General features: G+C 50.8%; 1 protein-coding gene across 3 annotated transcripts in view; it reads left to right on the top strand.

The window, feature by feature from the left end:
* SHANK3 (SH3 and multiple ankyrin repeat domains 3) overlaps window positions 1–12,141 on the top strand; it is a 369,137-nt gene that overhangs the window by 280,077 nt on the left and 76,919 nt on the right. For all 3 annotated transcript variants that reach the window (XM_080390963.1, XM_080390961.1, XM_080390962.1), the window contains one exon: window positions 4,159–4,241. In XM_080390963.1, the coding sequence (XP_080247089.1) occupies window positions 4,159–4,241 (83 nt within the window). The remainder of the gene's footprint in view (window positions 1–4,158; window positions 4,242–12,141) is intronic.

Here is a 12,141-nt window from a genome sequence, read left to right as displayed (position 1 = left end):
AGACAATTGGAATAAACTCTTAATTCTTCTAACTGCTGTGTTTTCACTTTAGGATCAGAGCTTCTCTTTGCTGCTACAGTGTTCCCGGGAGTTACCTGTAGCTGTTTAATACAGCCATAACCGTGCTATTTTTTTAATTGCTCATTTGATAGATCTATTAGGTTTGACCCTCCAAACAGTCACAAAGTTACTAAAATAATTTGCAGTAGTCAAGCTAAATGTGCATTAACTGTCTTTAATTTGTTTTCAACAAAAGTCAAACCAGCAGAAGGTCTGACAGTCAACCCTGCGGAAACGAGATGGTCTGGTCAAGTTTGTGTCTTCTCTTGGAGCAGCTCTGAAGAGCCATGCTCCAGCGTCTCTGTATCATGACATTAGTTCATCTGTTTATTCATTTACCAGTTATATGTAGGGCACAGTAGTCTGGCAAGGAACTTGAGGTGCTCTTTTCCATTGAGTATCATAACTTTATTTAAACACAGATGTCACGAGTACTAAATCACTGTTTTGCTTAGTCCTTCTCTGATTCCTAAAAATACCTCCCTGCTACATCTTATTTTTTGAAAGCTCCTATTTTTATTGAGAAAAAAAATTTAAAATGAGTAATTCAGGTTATTTTTTCAGTATGACGCTGTCACAGGTCTTTGATTACGCTGCTTCATCTCCTTCCCCAGGTGGGTTTTTATTGCTTTTTCCAGCCCTCAGAGCTCCAGCAATGCTGATCAGTGGTATCTCAGGTGTCTCTCTACTCCCCCACAGATCTAGTTCACATAAATGTATGGACTTTTTGTTTCACTTTTTATATACATCTACCTGTAAAACTAATTAGTGTGGTTATATCAAAATGTGAAGCTGTGCAATGGATTGTGCTGTGGCCAGTTATGAACCTGAGGATTTTTAGGTGTCTGCAGAGCTAGATGGCAGTAGGCAAAAGGTGTGCAGGTTCCAGAGGGAGTTAAACTGGTAATGCTCTTGCAAGATCCCTCTTGCGAGTCTTAACTTCATAAATCCCTCTGGACATCACAGAACAAGAAAATGAGCTAAAATGAACATCCAGCGTTTCTAAAAATCCCACAGGTAGCTCTATCTATGTGCTTTTTGGAGCATTCAGGGACAGAAGGTAGTGTGTTGAGGAGTTTTCCTATTGTTTCTGACAAGCTTAGAGTTTTGAAGGAAGGTACTTCTTGCCAGTTTATTTGTAGGAGGAGGAATAATTCAGAGGTGGCAGAAAGAATCAAATATTCTTTCTGCAGAATAACTTGCGGTAAGAGCAGCAACACATCAGACTTACTTAAAGGCTTACATTATTGCAGGAAATCTTGGTAGATGATGGTTGGTGGGGGAGGCTGGGTGAATTTGTACTTACACAGGGTATGAGCAGTTTTGTCAAGAGTTTCTTCAGTTTATCACGTGGATGAAACAACCACAGAGGAATTAGAGATACAGAATTTTCTTTCATCATGGATTCTTCACTTTCTGATTGATAAATCAATTGCAGCAGGACAAATTGGGGACTTGAGCCCACCACCAGGTAAAATAGAAATCATGATTTTGTACATAAAGATTTGTTTGCCTTTCTCTCTCTCTCTCTCTCCTGCGTGTACACATGCACAAACACATTCTTTTAGAGGTGGCAGAAGTTGCTCTTGGTAGGGGGTTAAGATCTGGCACAGTTCATCTACAGGGGATTAACATGTCGTATGGAAAAAAGGAGATATTCCTGTGGATGTGGAATGTCTTAGGTCTAGCTCTCTTCCTAAATGGTAAGTCATAGTTCAAATAGAAGATAAAAGGCTTGTCGCAGAATCACAGAATGGTTTGGGTTGGGAGGGACTGTCAAGGATCATCTAGTCCCACCCCCCCGCCATGGGCAGGGACATCTTTCACTGGACCAGGTTGCTCCAAGGCCCGTCCAACCTGGCCTTGAACACTTCCAGGGATGGGGCACCCATAGCTACTTTGATTGAGGAGTCATGGTTTGAGGTTATCTGGCTCTTGTCACATGGACAAGAGGATTATGTTACCGTGATGACCTCTTCTGGGCATGGTAGTTATGAATCTGTTTCCAGTAGGATGCTTTACACTTGGAAGAGAGAATTTTGTTGTAGAAGGGAGAGTTTTACGCATATTGAGGAACATATGCATAACCAGCTCTGCTTTTGAAAGTCAGGCAATGTGTTGAAAATGTGACATAAAGGGATGACTGTATGACAGCAGCTGCCTCCTTTAAAGCGGTTCACATAGTTTTGTTGAAGTTTATCCATGTTTAGGTACTTTGTTGCATGAAGTCACTGGTTTTGTAGGTACCCTATTTTTTCACAGATAATGCTGAAGCATGTCCAGAATTATAGCGCAAAGTGAAATTATTGGGGAAGTCCAAGGAATTGAGGCTTGTGTGTTGTGTTAGTTTCCATGGACGATGTCTTGTATGTCTTCCAGACTGCCTTGGTACCTGCAGCAGTGTATTGCGTGTATCTGCTTTCGTGATCACCTTCCCTTGGTCTGGAAAACAAAGGAATATTTCTGTCCCTCTCGCTAGAAGCTAGATAATATTGTGGCGTTAACGCCAGAATCGCAGAACTACCCACCCAAAAAGGGATTGCGATGCCTGTAAGCGTAGCACTGGCAGATGAGGGGCTACAGGGACAGGGTACAGAGGTGTGTCCTGTTCCGGTGCTTGTCGGTCGCGGTCCACGGCTGCTAGAAAGTACGCACAGCAGCGAGGGTTGCCAGCCCAGTCCACGCAGCAGCATGGTGAGCCCGTTGCCTTCCATCCAGAAACACCCACTGCCTCCCCAACCCTGCTGCGTTCGTCAGGGTCCCAGGGGGTGACGTGGGGTGCAGCCTGAGCCCCGGCAGGCCGCCCCTTCCCCGCAGCCAGGGGCAGGAGGCGGCAGGCGCGGTGTGCCGGTGGGGCGTGTGCCTGCCTGCGGCGGCGGTACCGCGCATGTTGGGGCACCTCATACCGCAGTGTGCCAGCCCAGCTGCTCTGTGCCAGCGCCCGTCCGCGGCCGTCTCCTCCCTCCGGCGAGCGCGCCTGCCTGCGCGCCCACTGCTCGACCTGCTCCTTGGCAGCGTGTTTCTGTGCAGTGCGGTGCCGCACGAGGCTTTGTCCCCACCGCTGCGCGCTGGGCAGAGCCCATGGCTGGTCGCACGCCCCTGGCTCTGGGGGCCAGCCCGCGCCATTGCTCCCTCTCCGCATCTCTCGGGTTTGGCTCGTGTGTAAAGCTCCTTCCCCGCGCTGCCGAGAAGGACCGAGGTCCCTGATTAATTCCACTCTGATGTCAGACATGCGGCTCTGCTGGGAGGGATTTGCAGGGCTGCATTTAAGCTCCAGTTTGCTGAGAGAATCCCTCTCCCATCTCCCCTCCCCGTGCGCCCCCCGCCCCTCCCGGCGCACGTAGAGGTGGTTTGTTGGAAGGGTCGCTGGCGGCCGGGGTCTGCGCAGAGCCGCACATCCATTCCTCTCTCTCCACTGCTGGATTTTCCCCGTTCTTCTCGTCTGGCCACGGCGGAGGGCAGGGAGAGCAGCTTTGTTAAACTAGGACAATGCAATGCATCCCCCCTCTGCTAATGACAGACCGTTACTTAGCAACGCGGGGGGGGATTTTTAAGAGAAGATCAGAGCGCCGGGATGAGGATATAAACTCTGCTGTTCTCCCTCCCGGGGAACTTACCAAAGAGGCACCTCTCCTTTCGTCAAGCATCTAATTTTTTTCATACGAGAGGCAACGGGAAAGTCTGAGAGCGCTGGTTCCCTGATGGATGGATGGCTGCCTCTCCCCGCACCTCCTCTGCTCAGGCGCTCCACTCTTCAGTTATATGCTAAGGGCATCATTTAAAGGGAAGCCCAAAGCGGGATCACTAAGCTCCCTGCATGCGTATGCAGGTGACTGAGAAGGGGACCGGTGGGCAGAAGGGTGATCCAGGCAGCCGGGGCTTTCCTCCACCTACACATTGAGGGAAAGTAGCTTTCATCTTTTTGTTCTGACTTTGGGCAAGGGAGGGAGGGAAGCAGATTGTGCCCAACTCCTTGCTGAGATGAAACGGTCGATGAGAAGAGGTCTCCTTGTCACAGGCACAAAGGCCACCTCCGCCTGGCAGCATGGTGCTGAAATCTAACCCTAGCATCATTCTCTTGTGCTCTTTCCTGCCCAGTGACTACATCATTGAGGAGAAGACGGCCGTGCTGCAGAAGAGGGAGCATGAGGGATTCGGGTTTGTATTGCGAGGGGCCAAAGGTAAGGGCTGCTTCTTTCGCTCGGTGCTGGGGCTGGGAGGGAAAGCTCCTTCTCCTCACTTTGGCTGGTGCTCAGGACCCCCTTTCCCTGGCTGCGCCGAGCAGCCCGCAAGCCCCTGTGCATCGGGGTCTCTTAGGGGACTCTCTTCTCCCCCTCTGGCAGCTAGGCAGATGGAGTGCAGCTTGTCTCTGGCTACATGCATTGTACAGAAAATGCCATTCATTGCAAATATGCATCTCTCACACTTTCTGGGGTGTTTCTCTGCTACAAATGCCGGTATTCATAGCTTCGCATTTGTAGGAGTTTTCACTTCTGTCTGTTTACTGGGCGTGTAAAGTGCATCTGCTCTGTTTCAGGTGCAGATGTAAGCCCTGTGGGGCAGGGCCTGTGTTCTCCATGGATATTTTTTATTTTATTTTTTTTTTTGCAACGCTTGAAGTATTTCACTATACCTTTGCTGTGTAGAGCTGGGGTCCTTCTGGGAGCCCTGGCTGCCTTGGGGTTCAGCCCCGGCATGAGGGCAAACCAGCAGATGTCTGTCCTGCAGCTGCCACCATGCCTTCGACCCTGTGCTGCCAGACAGCCTCTGCTCGTGCCTGGGGCACGTGTCCCCTGCACAGCCCTGGAGCACCTGTGCTCGTGCAGCCGGTACCTCGGACCGGGTTGTTCCTGTGGCTCCTCGTGCCAGAAACTGGTCTTTATGCTGCAAAAAAAAGAGAGTCCCTTAGGGACTGGTTATGAATGTGCTCCCATTCACATAGGAAATAAGCTTCACCCCCTGTGCTCGGGAGGCAGGTCCACCTCCAGCTGGAGAGTCCTCTCTCCAGCACTTCCAGGCTGAAGGCTGGGGAGAGGTGAGGGGATCTCAGAAATGCAGCTGCTGAAAGCAGAGGCACAGCAGTGCATGGTTCCATCCCTTCCTTGCATGTAGGGTGTGAGATGCAAGAGTTAAAGCTTAGAATAGTGGCTGCCAGCTCATTTGGTAGTGCTGCTCCTTTCCTGGACCTCGGCGTGGCTGGAGATCGTTGTGATTTGGGTTTTAATCTTGGATGTGATTTTCTGTGGGGATTCCTGATTTGTCTTTGTTCTGTCCATATTGCGAAAGGGCTCTGTGTGCCAGTGGGTGTGTTTGCGTTCCTGTCGGAATATGGTTGCTGTCTCTTACTCCCTTCTTTCTCCCCTTCCCTATGTATGTGACATACGTGTCTGTCCATGTGCTGCTCACATCAGTCTGTGTAACATGAAGTGAAACTTCAGGGCTCAAAATGGCATCCATTTTTTTGCCAGATCAGACTTGCAGCTATTGTGTTAGGAAAAATGGGAAAAATTTTGTCCCATTTCCTTTTTTCTTTCTTTTTTCTTGTTTGCCCTCCTAATGTTTGTAGGCTTTGTATTTTCCTTTGTCTGCTAAGACTGAAAGAGAGGACTTTGAGCAGATGAAACGGTGGGCATGAGGCTGTGTGGGACTTGGGTCTGGCTTACAGATCCACAGCCTGGCATTGCTGCGGGGGCCACTGAGCAGCCTGTGGCTGCAGAGGGTTGTGGCTTGGGAGCCCTCGCAGGCTAGGCATGGTCTCTCATGCTGCCATCTGGGACAGGGGTGCTGGGGAGTCTGCTGAAGCCCCTTGGGGAGCAGCATCCTCTTTACAGAGAGGTGAATGTGGTGGCTCCGAGTCACCCCCTTTTTTCCCAGCCACTCAGCCTGGTGGTTTCTGCTGCCATGGGGTTTAAGCTGGAAGGAGCACTGAGACTCTCTCTTGGCCCACCACCACTCACACTTCATTGAGACACTGTGCAAAACACTTCAGGCATCATTGGGTGAACCGGAGAAGGGGTCTGAAAATGGGAGGGACCAGAACATCGGCAAAGTCCCTGCAGAGGGAGGGAGCTGGTTATTAAGTGAGACTCAGCTGGATGATCCTCAAAGGAAACTGCACTTTGTGCTGCAGAGGATAGTGAAAATCTTGCATGGCTTCTACCGGTCTTGCTGAGGGTTGATTCCTTCCCAAGCCCAAATTTGCCTGGCCACGTTAGCTGTCTCAGCACCTGCATGCCTGGCAGACCATGCTCTCCACCACCCTGGAGAGCCAGTCCTTCCCAGCTTGTCCCATCTCCACCTCCGTCCAGTACCAGCAGGAGGTGATGTCCCAGTCAAACCAACTGAGCATTTGGACAAAGGGTATTTTATCCTGATCTGCACCTTTTGGACACAGGACTTGCCTGCAGCCATTGCCTTAGGCAATCATTTGAAGCAGATGGGAAGCCATGTAGCAGCCCCTTCACTCAGCACTGTGACAGAAAGTGATGAGCAGGTGGATTCACTTCTTCGTTTCGTGGCCCAGAGAGGCCATCCCTACCTTCCACATACACAAACGATAGACCTGTGCTCAAAATTCTGGAAGGTTGATATTTCTTGGCTTGTAATATCCAGAACTCAACCAGTCAGTCTTCTGTGCCTAGACTAGAGCAACCTCCCTTTTCCTGGCTAACCTGACCACAGATCAGGTCTATTTAGTCTATTTAGTAATATGAGTCATTAAATATTCATACATACTTCCCTGGGGCCGTCTGTGTAAACAGTGGTTGTTACCACTCATACAGTGACTGCACCTCACGTGGTCTCAGCAAATCCATGTTGCCAGTACCCTGGGCCGAGGAATATTGTGTCTAGGCCAATTAATGCTCATGGGCATCTGGTTATGGTGGGTTCTGTGAAAGCAGGAGAGGGACAGGCAGTCCCTGACTCGGGAATTTACTCTCTAGGAAGAAGCAGATAATTTTATGAATAGCAAGGATATTGCAAATAATACAAATCTAGTGTTGAAGAAAAATAGAAAAGGAAATGGCTCCAAGTCCTTGCTTCAGGGCATGAGCTTTCCTTTGTCTCCTTAGTCTGAGGAGAAGCCACTAGGTGTGGGGCAGGTGATTCATGAAGTTCCAAAGGTCCCGTGGTGATTGCTTCCCGTGATTTGCATGTCTCCCAAAGCAGCTGATACGGTACACTGCTGGGGAGAAGATGCTGTGCTGATCCATGATCCAGTGTGCGAGTCAGTTGCTCCTGCTTCTTTCTTAAGCAGTATCAACTTTTTATTGCACACACACACACACACCAGTTCTCCAGCCAAGCAAGCACTTCACCTGCTTTACCAGGTGCACCTGCCTTGACGCTGAATGCAGATGTGCTTTCCAGGTTTCTGCCCAGCTCGCCACACTTGCTCCATGGAGTGAGTGTCCTTGACACACTACCTGCCCTGGTGCCGTGGGCTCTCCACAGCCCCAGGCCCTGCTGCTCTCCTCTGCCTGCCATGGCCTCTGTGCCCCTCAGTGCCCTTCCTGCGGCTGCTGTCAGTCCCTGCATTTGAGCCAAACTGTCAAGCAGCGCTTGTAAAACCAGCAGGTCACAGCTCGTGACCCAGGTGCCGATCCATGGGACTCGCCAACAGGGAGGGTCGGTCTGTACCCCAGCCCCATCCCATCCAGCTCCCCAGGAGCCATTGCCGTCCCCAGCTGCCTGGTTGCTCCAGAGCACTCTCTGGGAGCATCTTGTTACCTTCAGTATCACGGGAAAGCTGGTCACTGTGACCGCACGGCTTCCAGCCCTGCGCCTGAAGCCCATGCGGCCATGGCCAGCGCCCATTGCCCACGCCTGGCCATGGGTGAGCTCATGCATGGCGTGCTGTGTTCCTCCTCTGGTGCCACACACGAGCTGCTCACCCATGACTCGGTCATGTGGTTGAGACTGAGTTCTGGCCACACGGGCTTTGCAGGGGAAAGCGCAGAGAGCTTGGGGCTCAGGTTAGGGAGAATCTCTGTGTGGATGTCATCTGCTCACTTTACAAACTCCCGCTTGTTTTTTGCCACCTTTTCTCTCTACAGGACGGTTGAAGTTTAATGTTCATCATCAGATGTTTGTGTTTGCAACTCTTTGCGTAAAGACCAGCCAGAGCGACTGGCATTGCAGATACTGAGACTAATGGCCTTAGGTGAATTCAGTGAACTGGCCACCCAAGCCCAGAATTTGCCTGGGTCTGTAGCAATCAGTGAATCATTTTAAAGCATTTTAGTTTTGTTTCCTGTCCATCACTTGGTATGAGGACCTCAGGCTCAGAAGTCTCTGCAAGCTCAGTTTGGGTGCTGTGAAGTGCCTGGTGCTGGGTCTTGTTGGCCAGAGGCAGGGGTCTCTGACAGCCGCAGCTCCTGCCCCGCAGGCTGCGGTGAGGGAAGTGCAGTCAAAGGGTGAGGATCTTGCTCTTTGCTCGGGGCAGAGTTGTCCTAAAGCCCTGCAGCAAGTTTTTGTATGCAGTGGTGGTATCATAAAGTTTCTTGGAAATAAGAGCTCACTGATGGTTTTCAGAATGTGGTTCTTGTGCAGAGTGCTGTGACTGCAGGGCTACAAAGATGAGGGGGGGGACTGGAGCATCTCCCTTCTGAGGAAAGGCTGAGGGAGCTGGGCATGTTTAGCCTAGAGAAGAGAAGACCAAGAGGGGATCTTATCAGTGTCTACAAACATCTTAAGGACGAGTGCCAAGAGGACGGGGCCAGGCTCTTTTCAGGGGTGCCAGCAACACGACAAGGGGCAACGGGCACAAGCTGCAGCACAGCGAGTTCCACCTGAATATGAGGAAAAACATCTTTACTGTGAGGGTGACAGAGCAGGGGACCAGGCTGCCCAGCGAGGCTGTGGGGTCTCCTTCTCTGGGGACATTGAAAACTCACCTGGTTGTGACTCTGTGCAACCTGCTCTGGGAGAGAGAACCTGCTTTAGCAGGAGTTGGACTAGGTGATCTCCAGAGGCCCCTTCTAACTCTGACTATTCTGTGACTGTGTGACACTTTGTGACCCTCAGGTTGGACAGAAGTCAGGACTGGAGGTGTTTAGACAGAGCGTGTCAAACACCATGTCTGTCATTTGTGTTGTTAAGGGTGGTGTCTTCCTTATGGAGATCTGATGGAAAACTAGGAACAAGGCCCAGCAGATTCTAGATATGGCCATTGCTACTTGTGGCATGCCTTTTTACAGTAGCCTTAGAAATTGAAAAATTCAGGAGCTGATTTTAAATAACTGCTGTAGCAGTTTTCTCCCTGCCCCCAAACACACATACTCCATTAGTACTGGTACCTGTTGACCACCCAGCTGCAAGCAGGTACCTGCTGCTCCAGTGCTCTGTTTGGGTGTCAGAACAGTGCTGTGTGGCTCCCTGCCCTCAAACTGAGACATGCCTTCAGGATTTTAAGTGAGAAGTACCGAGGCAGCTATGGTATTATTTTATTTTTCACTCTGTAAATGTGTTTCTGGTGAAGTACCTGGGATATTGTTGTGGTTTAACCCCAGCCAACAACTAAGCCCCACACAGCCGACTGTCACAGCCGCATGTTCATTCCCAGTGAACATCCCCAGGGTGATGGAGAGAGACTCAGAAGGGTGGAAGTGAGAAAACTGGTTGAGATAAAAAACGTTTAACAGGTAAAGCAAAAGCTGCGTGCGCACGCAAAGCAAAACGTGGAATTCATTGACTGCTTCCCATGGGCAGGCAGTGCTCAGCCATCCCCAGGAGAGCCGGGCTCCGTCACGTGTAACGGGGACTTGGGAAGACAAGTGCCACCACTCCAAACATCCCGCTTTCCTCCTCCTTCCCGCAGCTTTACATGCTGAGCATGACACCGTAGGGTCTGGAATCTCCCGTGTGTCAGTCGGGGCCAGCTGTCCCGGCTGTGTCCCCCCCCAGCTCCCTGTGCCCCCCGGTCTGGTGGCTGGTGGGATGGGGTGAGGTGCAGAAAAGCCCCTGACGCCGTGTGAGCTGCTCAGCGGTGACGAGAACACCCCTGTGTTATCCACAGTGTTTCCAGCAGAAATCCAAACCACAGCCCCACACCAGCTACCATGAAGAAAACTGACTCTATCCTAGCCAAAACCAGCACAGATCTTAACAATTTTTTCTGCTTGAATTAACTTGCAATACTTTTCACTGCCAGGCTTGGCTAGTAATAAGTGTAATTTGTCTGAGGAGAAAAGAAAAGAGGGGAAGGGAGAAAAAAGGAAGGGAAAGATGAAGAGGAGGGAAAGGAAAGGAAACGAGAAAGGAAAGGAAAGGGAGAGGAGAGAGGAAAGAGAAGGAAAAAGAGAAGAAAAGAATATATCACTTGGAAGGGACCTACAACAATCATCTAGTCCAACTGCCTGACCACTTCAGGGCTGTCCACCAGTTAAAGCATGTTGTTAAGGGCATTGTCCAAACGCCTCTTCAATGCTGACAGGCTTGGGGCATCAACCACCTCGCTAGGAAGCCTGTTCCACTGTTTGACCACCCTCTTGGCAAAGAAATGTTTCCTAACGTTCAGTCTGAACCTCCCCTGATGCAGCTTTGAACTGTTCCCAGGCGTCCTGTCCCCAGATCCCAGGGAGAAGAGCTCAGCACCTCCCTCTGCACGTCCCCTCCTCAGGAAGCCGCAGAGAGCAATGAGGTTGCCCCTCAGCCTCTTTCTCTCCAAACTAGATAAACCCAGAGTCCTCAGCTGCTCCTCACAGGACGTGCCTTCCAGCCCTTCACCAGCTCTGCTGCCCTCCCCTCTGGATGCATTTGAGGATCTTCACATCCTTCTTAAGTTGTGGGGCCCAGCACTGCACACAGTGCTCACGGTGAGGCTGCACCGGCGCGGAATACGGTTTCCTCTTTTGGTGGGCTGGTCATGCTGTGTTTGATGCCTGCCAGGACATGGTCAGCCCTTTCCGCTGCCAAGTGTCCCAGAAAGCCTGTATTTTGAAGTGCCATCAACTGATGCTGCAAGAGCCAAAATCAAGGCTGGGGTTTACCGTGTCGGGTCCTGGGGAGCAACTCCTCATGACGCTGGGTAGCCCAGGGGAAAAGCAGCATGGGTGGCAGGGGAAGAGCGGGCTCTTCAGGCCTGGGCGCGCTTGTGGCCATGACAGGTACCGCTGAACTAGTTTTGTGGCATGGGCATCCCTTTAGGATGCTGCTGTGTGCCAGCAGTGATGCCATCCTCCCTGCGGTGGCAAAGGCAGAGCTGACCCCTCTTCTTGGCTTCTGAGGGGCTGTCAGCACCCCCGTGCCCAAAGGGCAGGATTGGGGTGCCGCAGGGCCTTTGCCCTCTGACCTGTGGTGCTGAGGCTGGTGTCAAAGCCACCCCGGGGCTTCCTGGTGATCTGGCTCTTCCAGGTGCAGCTGAAGCTGGTGTCCCTGGTGTGAGACAGCCCGGACGGGGTGTTTAAGACCAGGTAATGGCTGCTGTGATCAAATTGCAGAACCACAGCTGTAATGTTAATGTAATGGCTCCTTGAGAGGTACAAATTATGCTTCCTGAAATTTAAGGTCGTGAGCTTTTACAATGAATGGTAGACCTCCTTGTTAGATCGTTTTACCTCATTACCAGCAAGAATTTCTGTAATTGAATTCCAAACCTTTTGATTTAGTTTAGCCTTTGCCAGTTGGATAAGAGATCTTCCTCAAATTTTATTTTCTTCCTGGGTAGGCACCTATAGATGAATTGTCACTGAATTACATACTTCTGTCCTAAAGCTTTCCTGCAGGCTCTGATCTGGAAATGATATTTTGGAGGGTCTGGTCCAAAGCTGGTTTTTGTGGTGGCTGGTTTCCTGCCTCTCAGCCTCCATGAGAGGCATAGGGCAGGATTCCCAGGTTGTGTAAGAAGTATTGGTGTCCTCCTCCATCACCAGGGCTAGAGCCAGCTCTGAACACTGCAGGTTGTTCTGGTTAATATTTCTTGTTTTGTTGGTGTTGAGACAATGGTGAGGGAGCTGACAGTGTCACAGGCAGCGCTCTGGAGGAATGGCTGGATTTCGTCAGTGTGGAGTGGGGAGTGATGCTAGAAGTGGCCAGACTTCACAGATAACTGACAGGGAATACTAGAGACCTTTGGGATCC

The sequence above is a fragment of the Falco punctatus genome (assembly GCF_963210335.1).
Source record: "Falco punctatus genome assembly, chromosome: 6".
Lineage (NCBI taxonomy): Eukaryota > Metazoa > Chordata > Aves > Falconiformes > Falconidae > Falco > Falco punctatus.
Note: the sequence above shows the minus strand (reverse complement) of the source record. Positions and strands in the feature narration are given on the sequence as shown.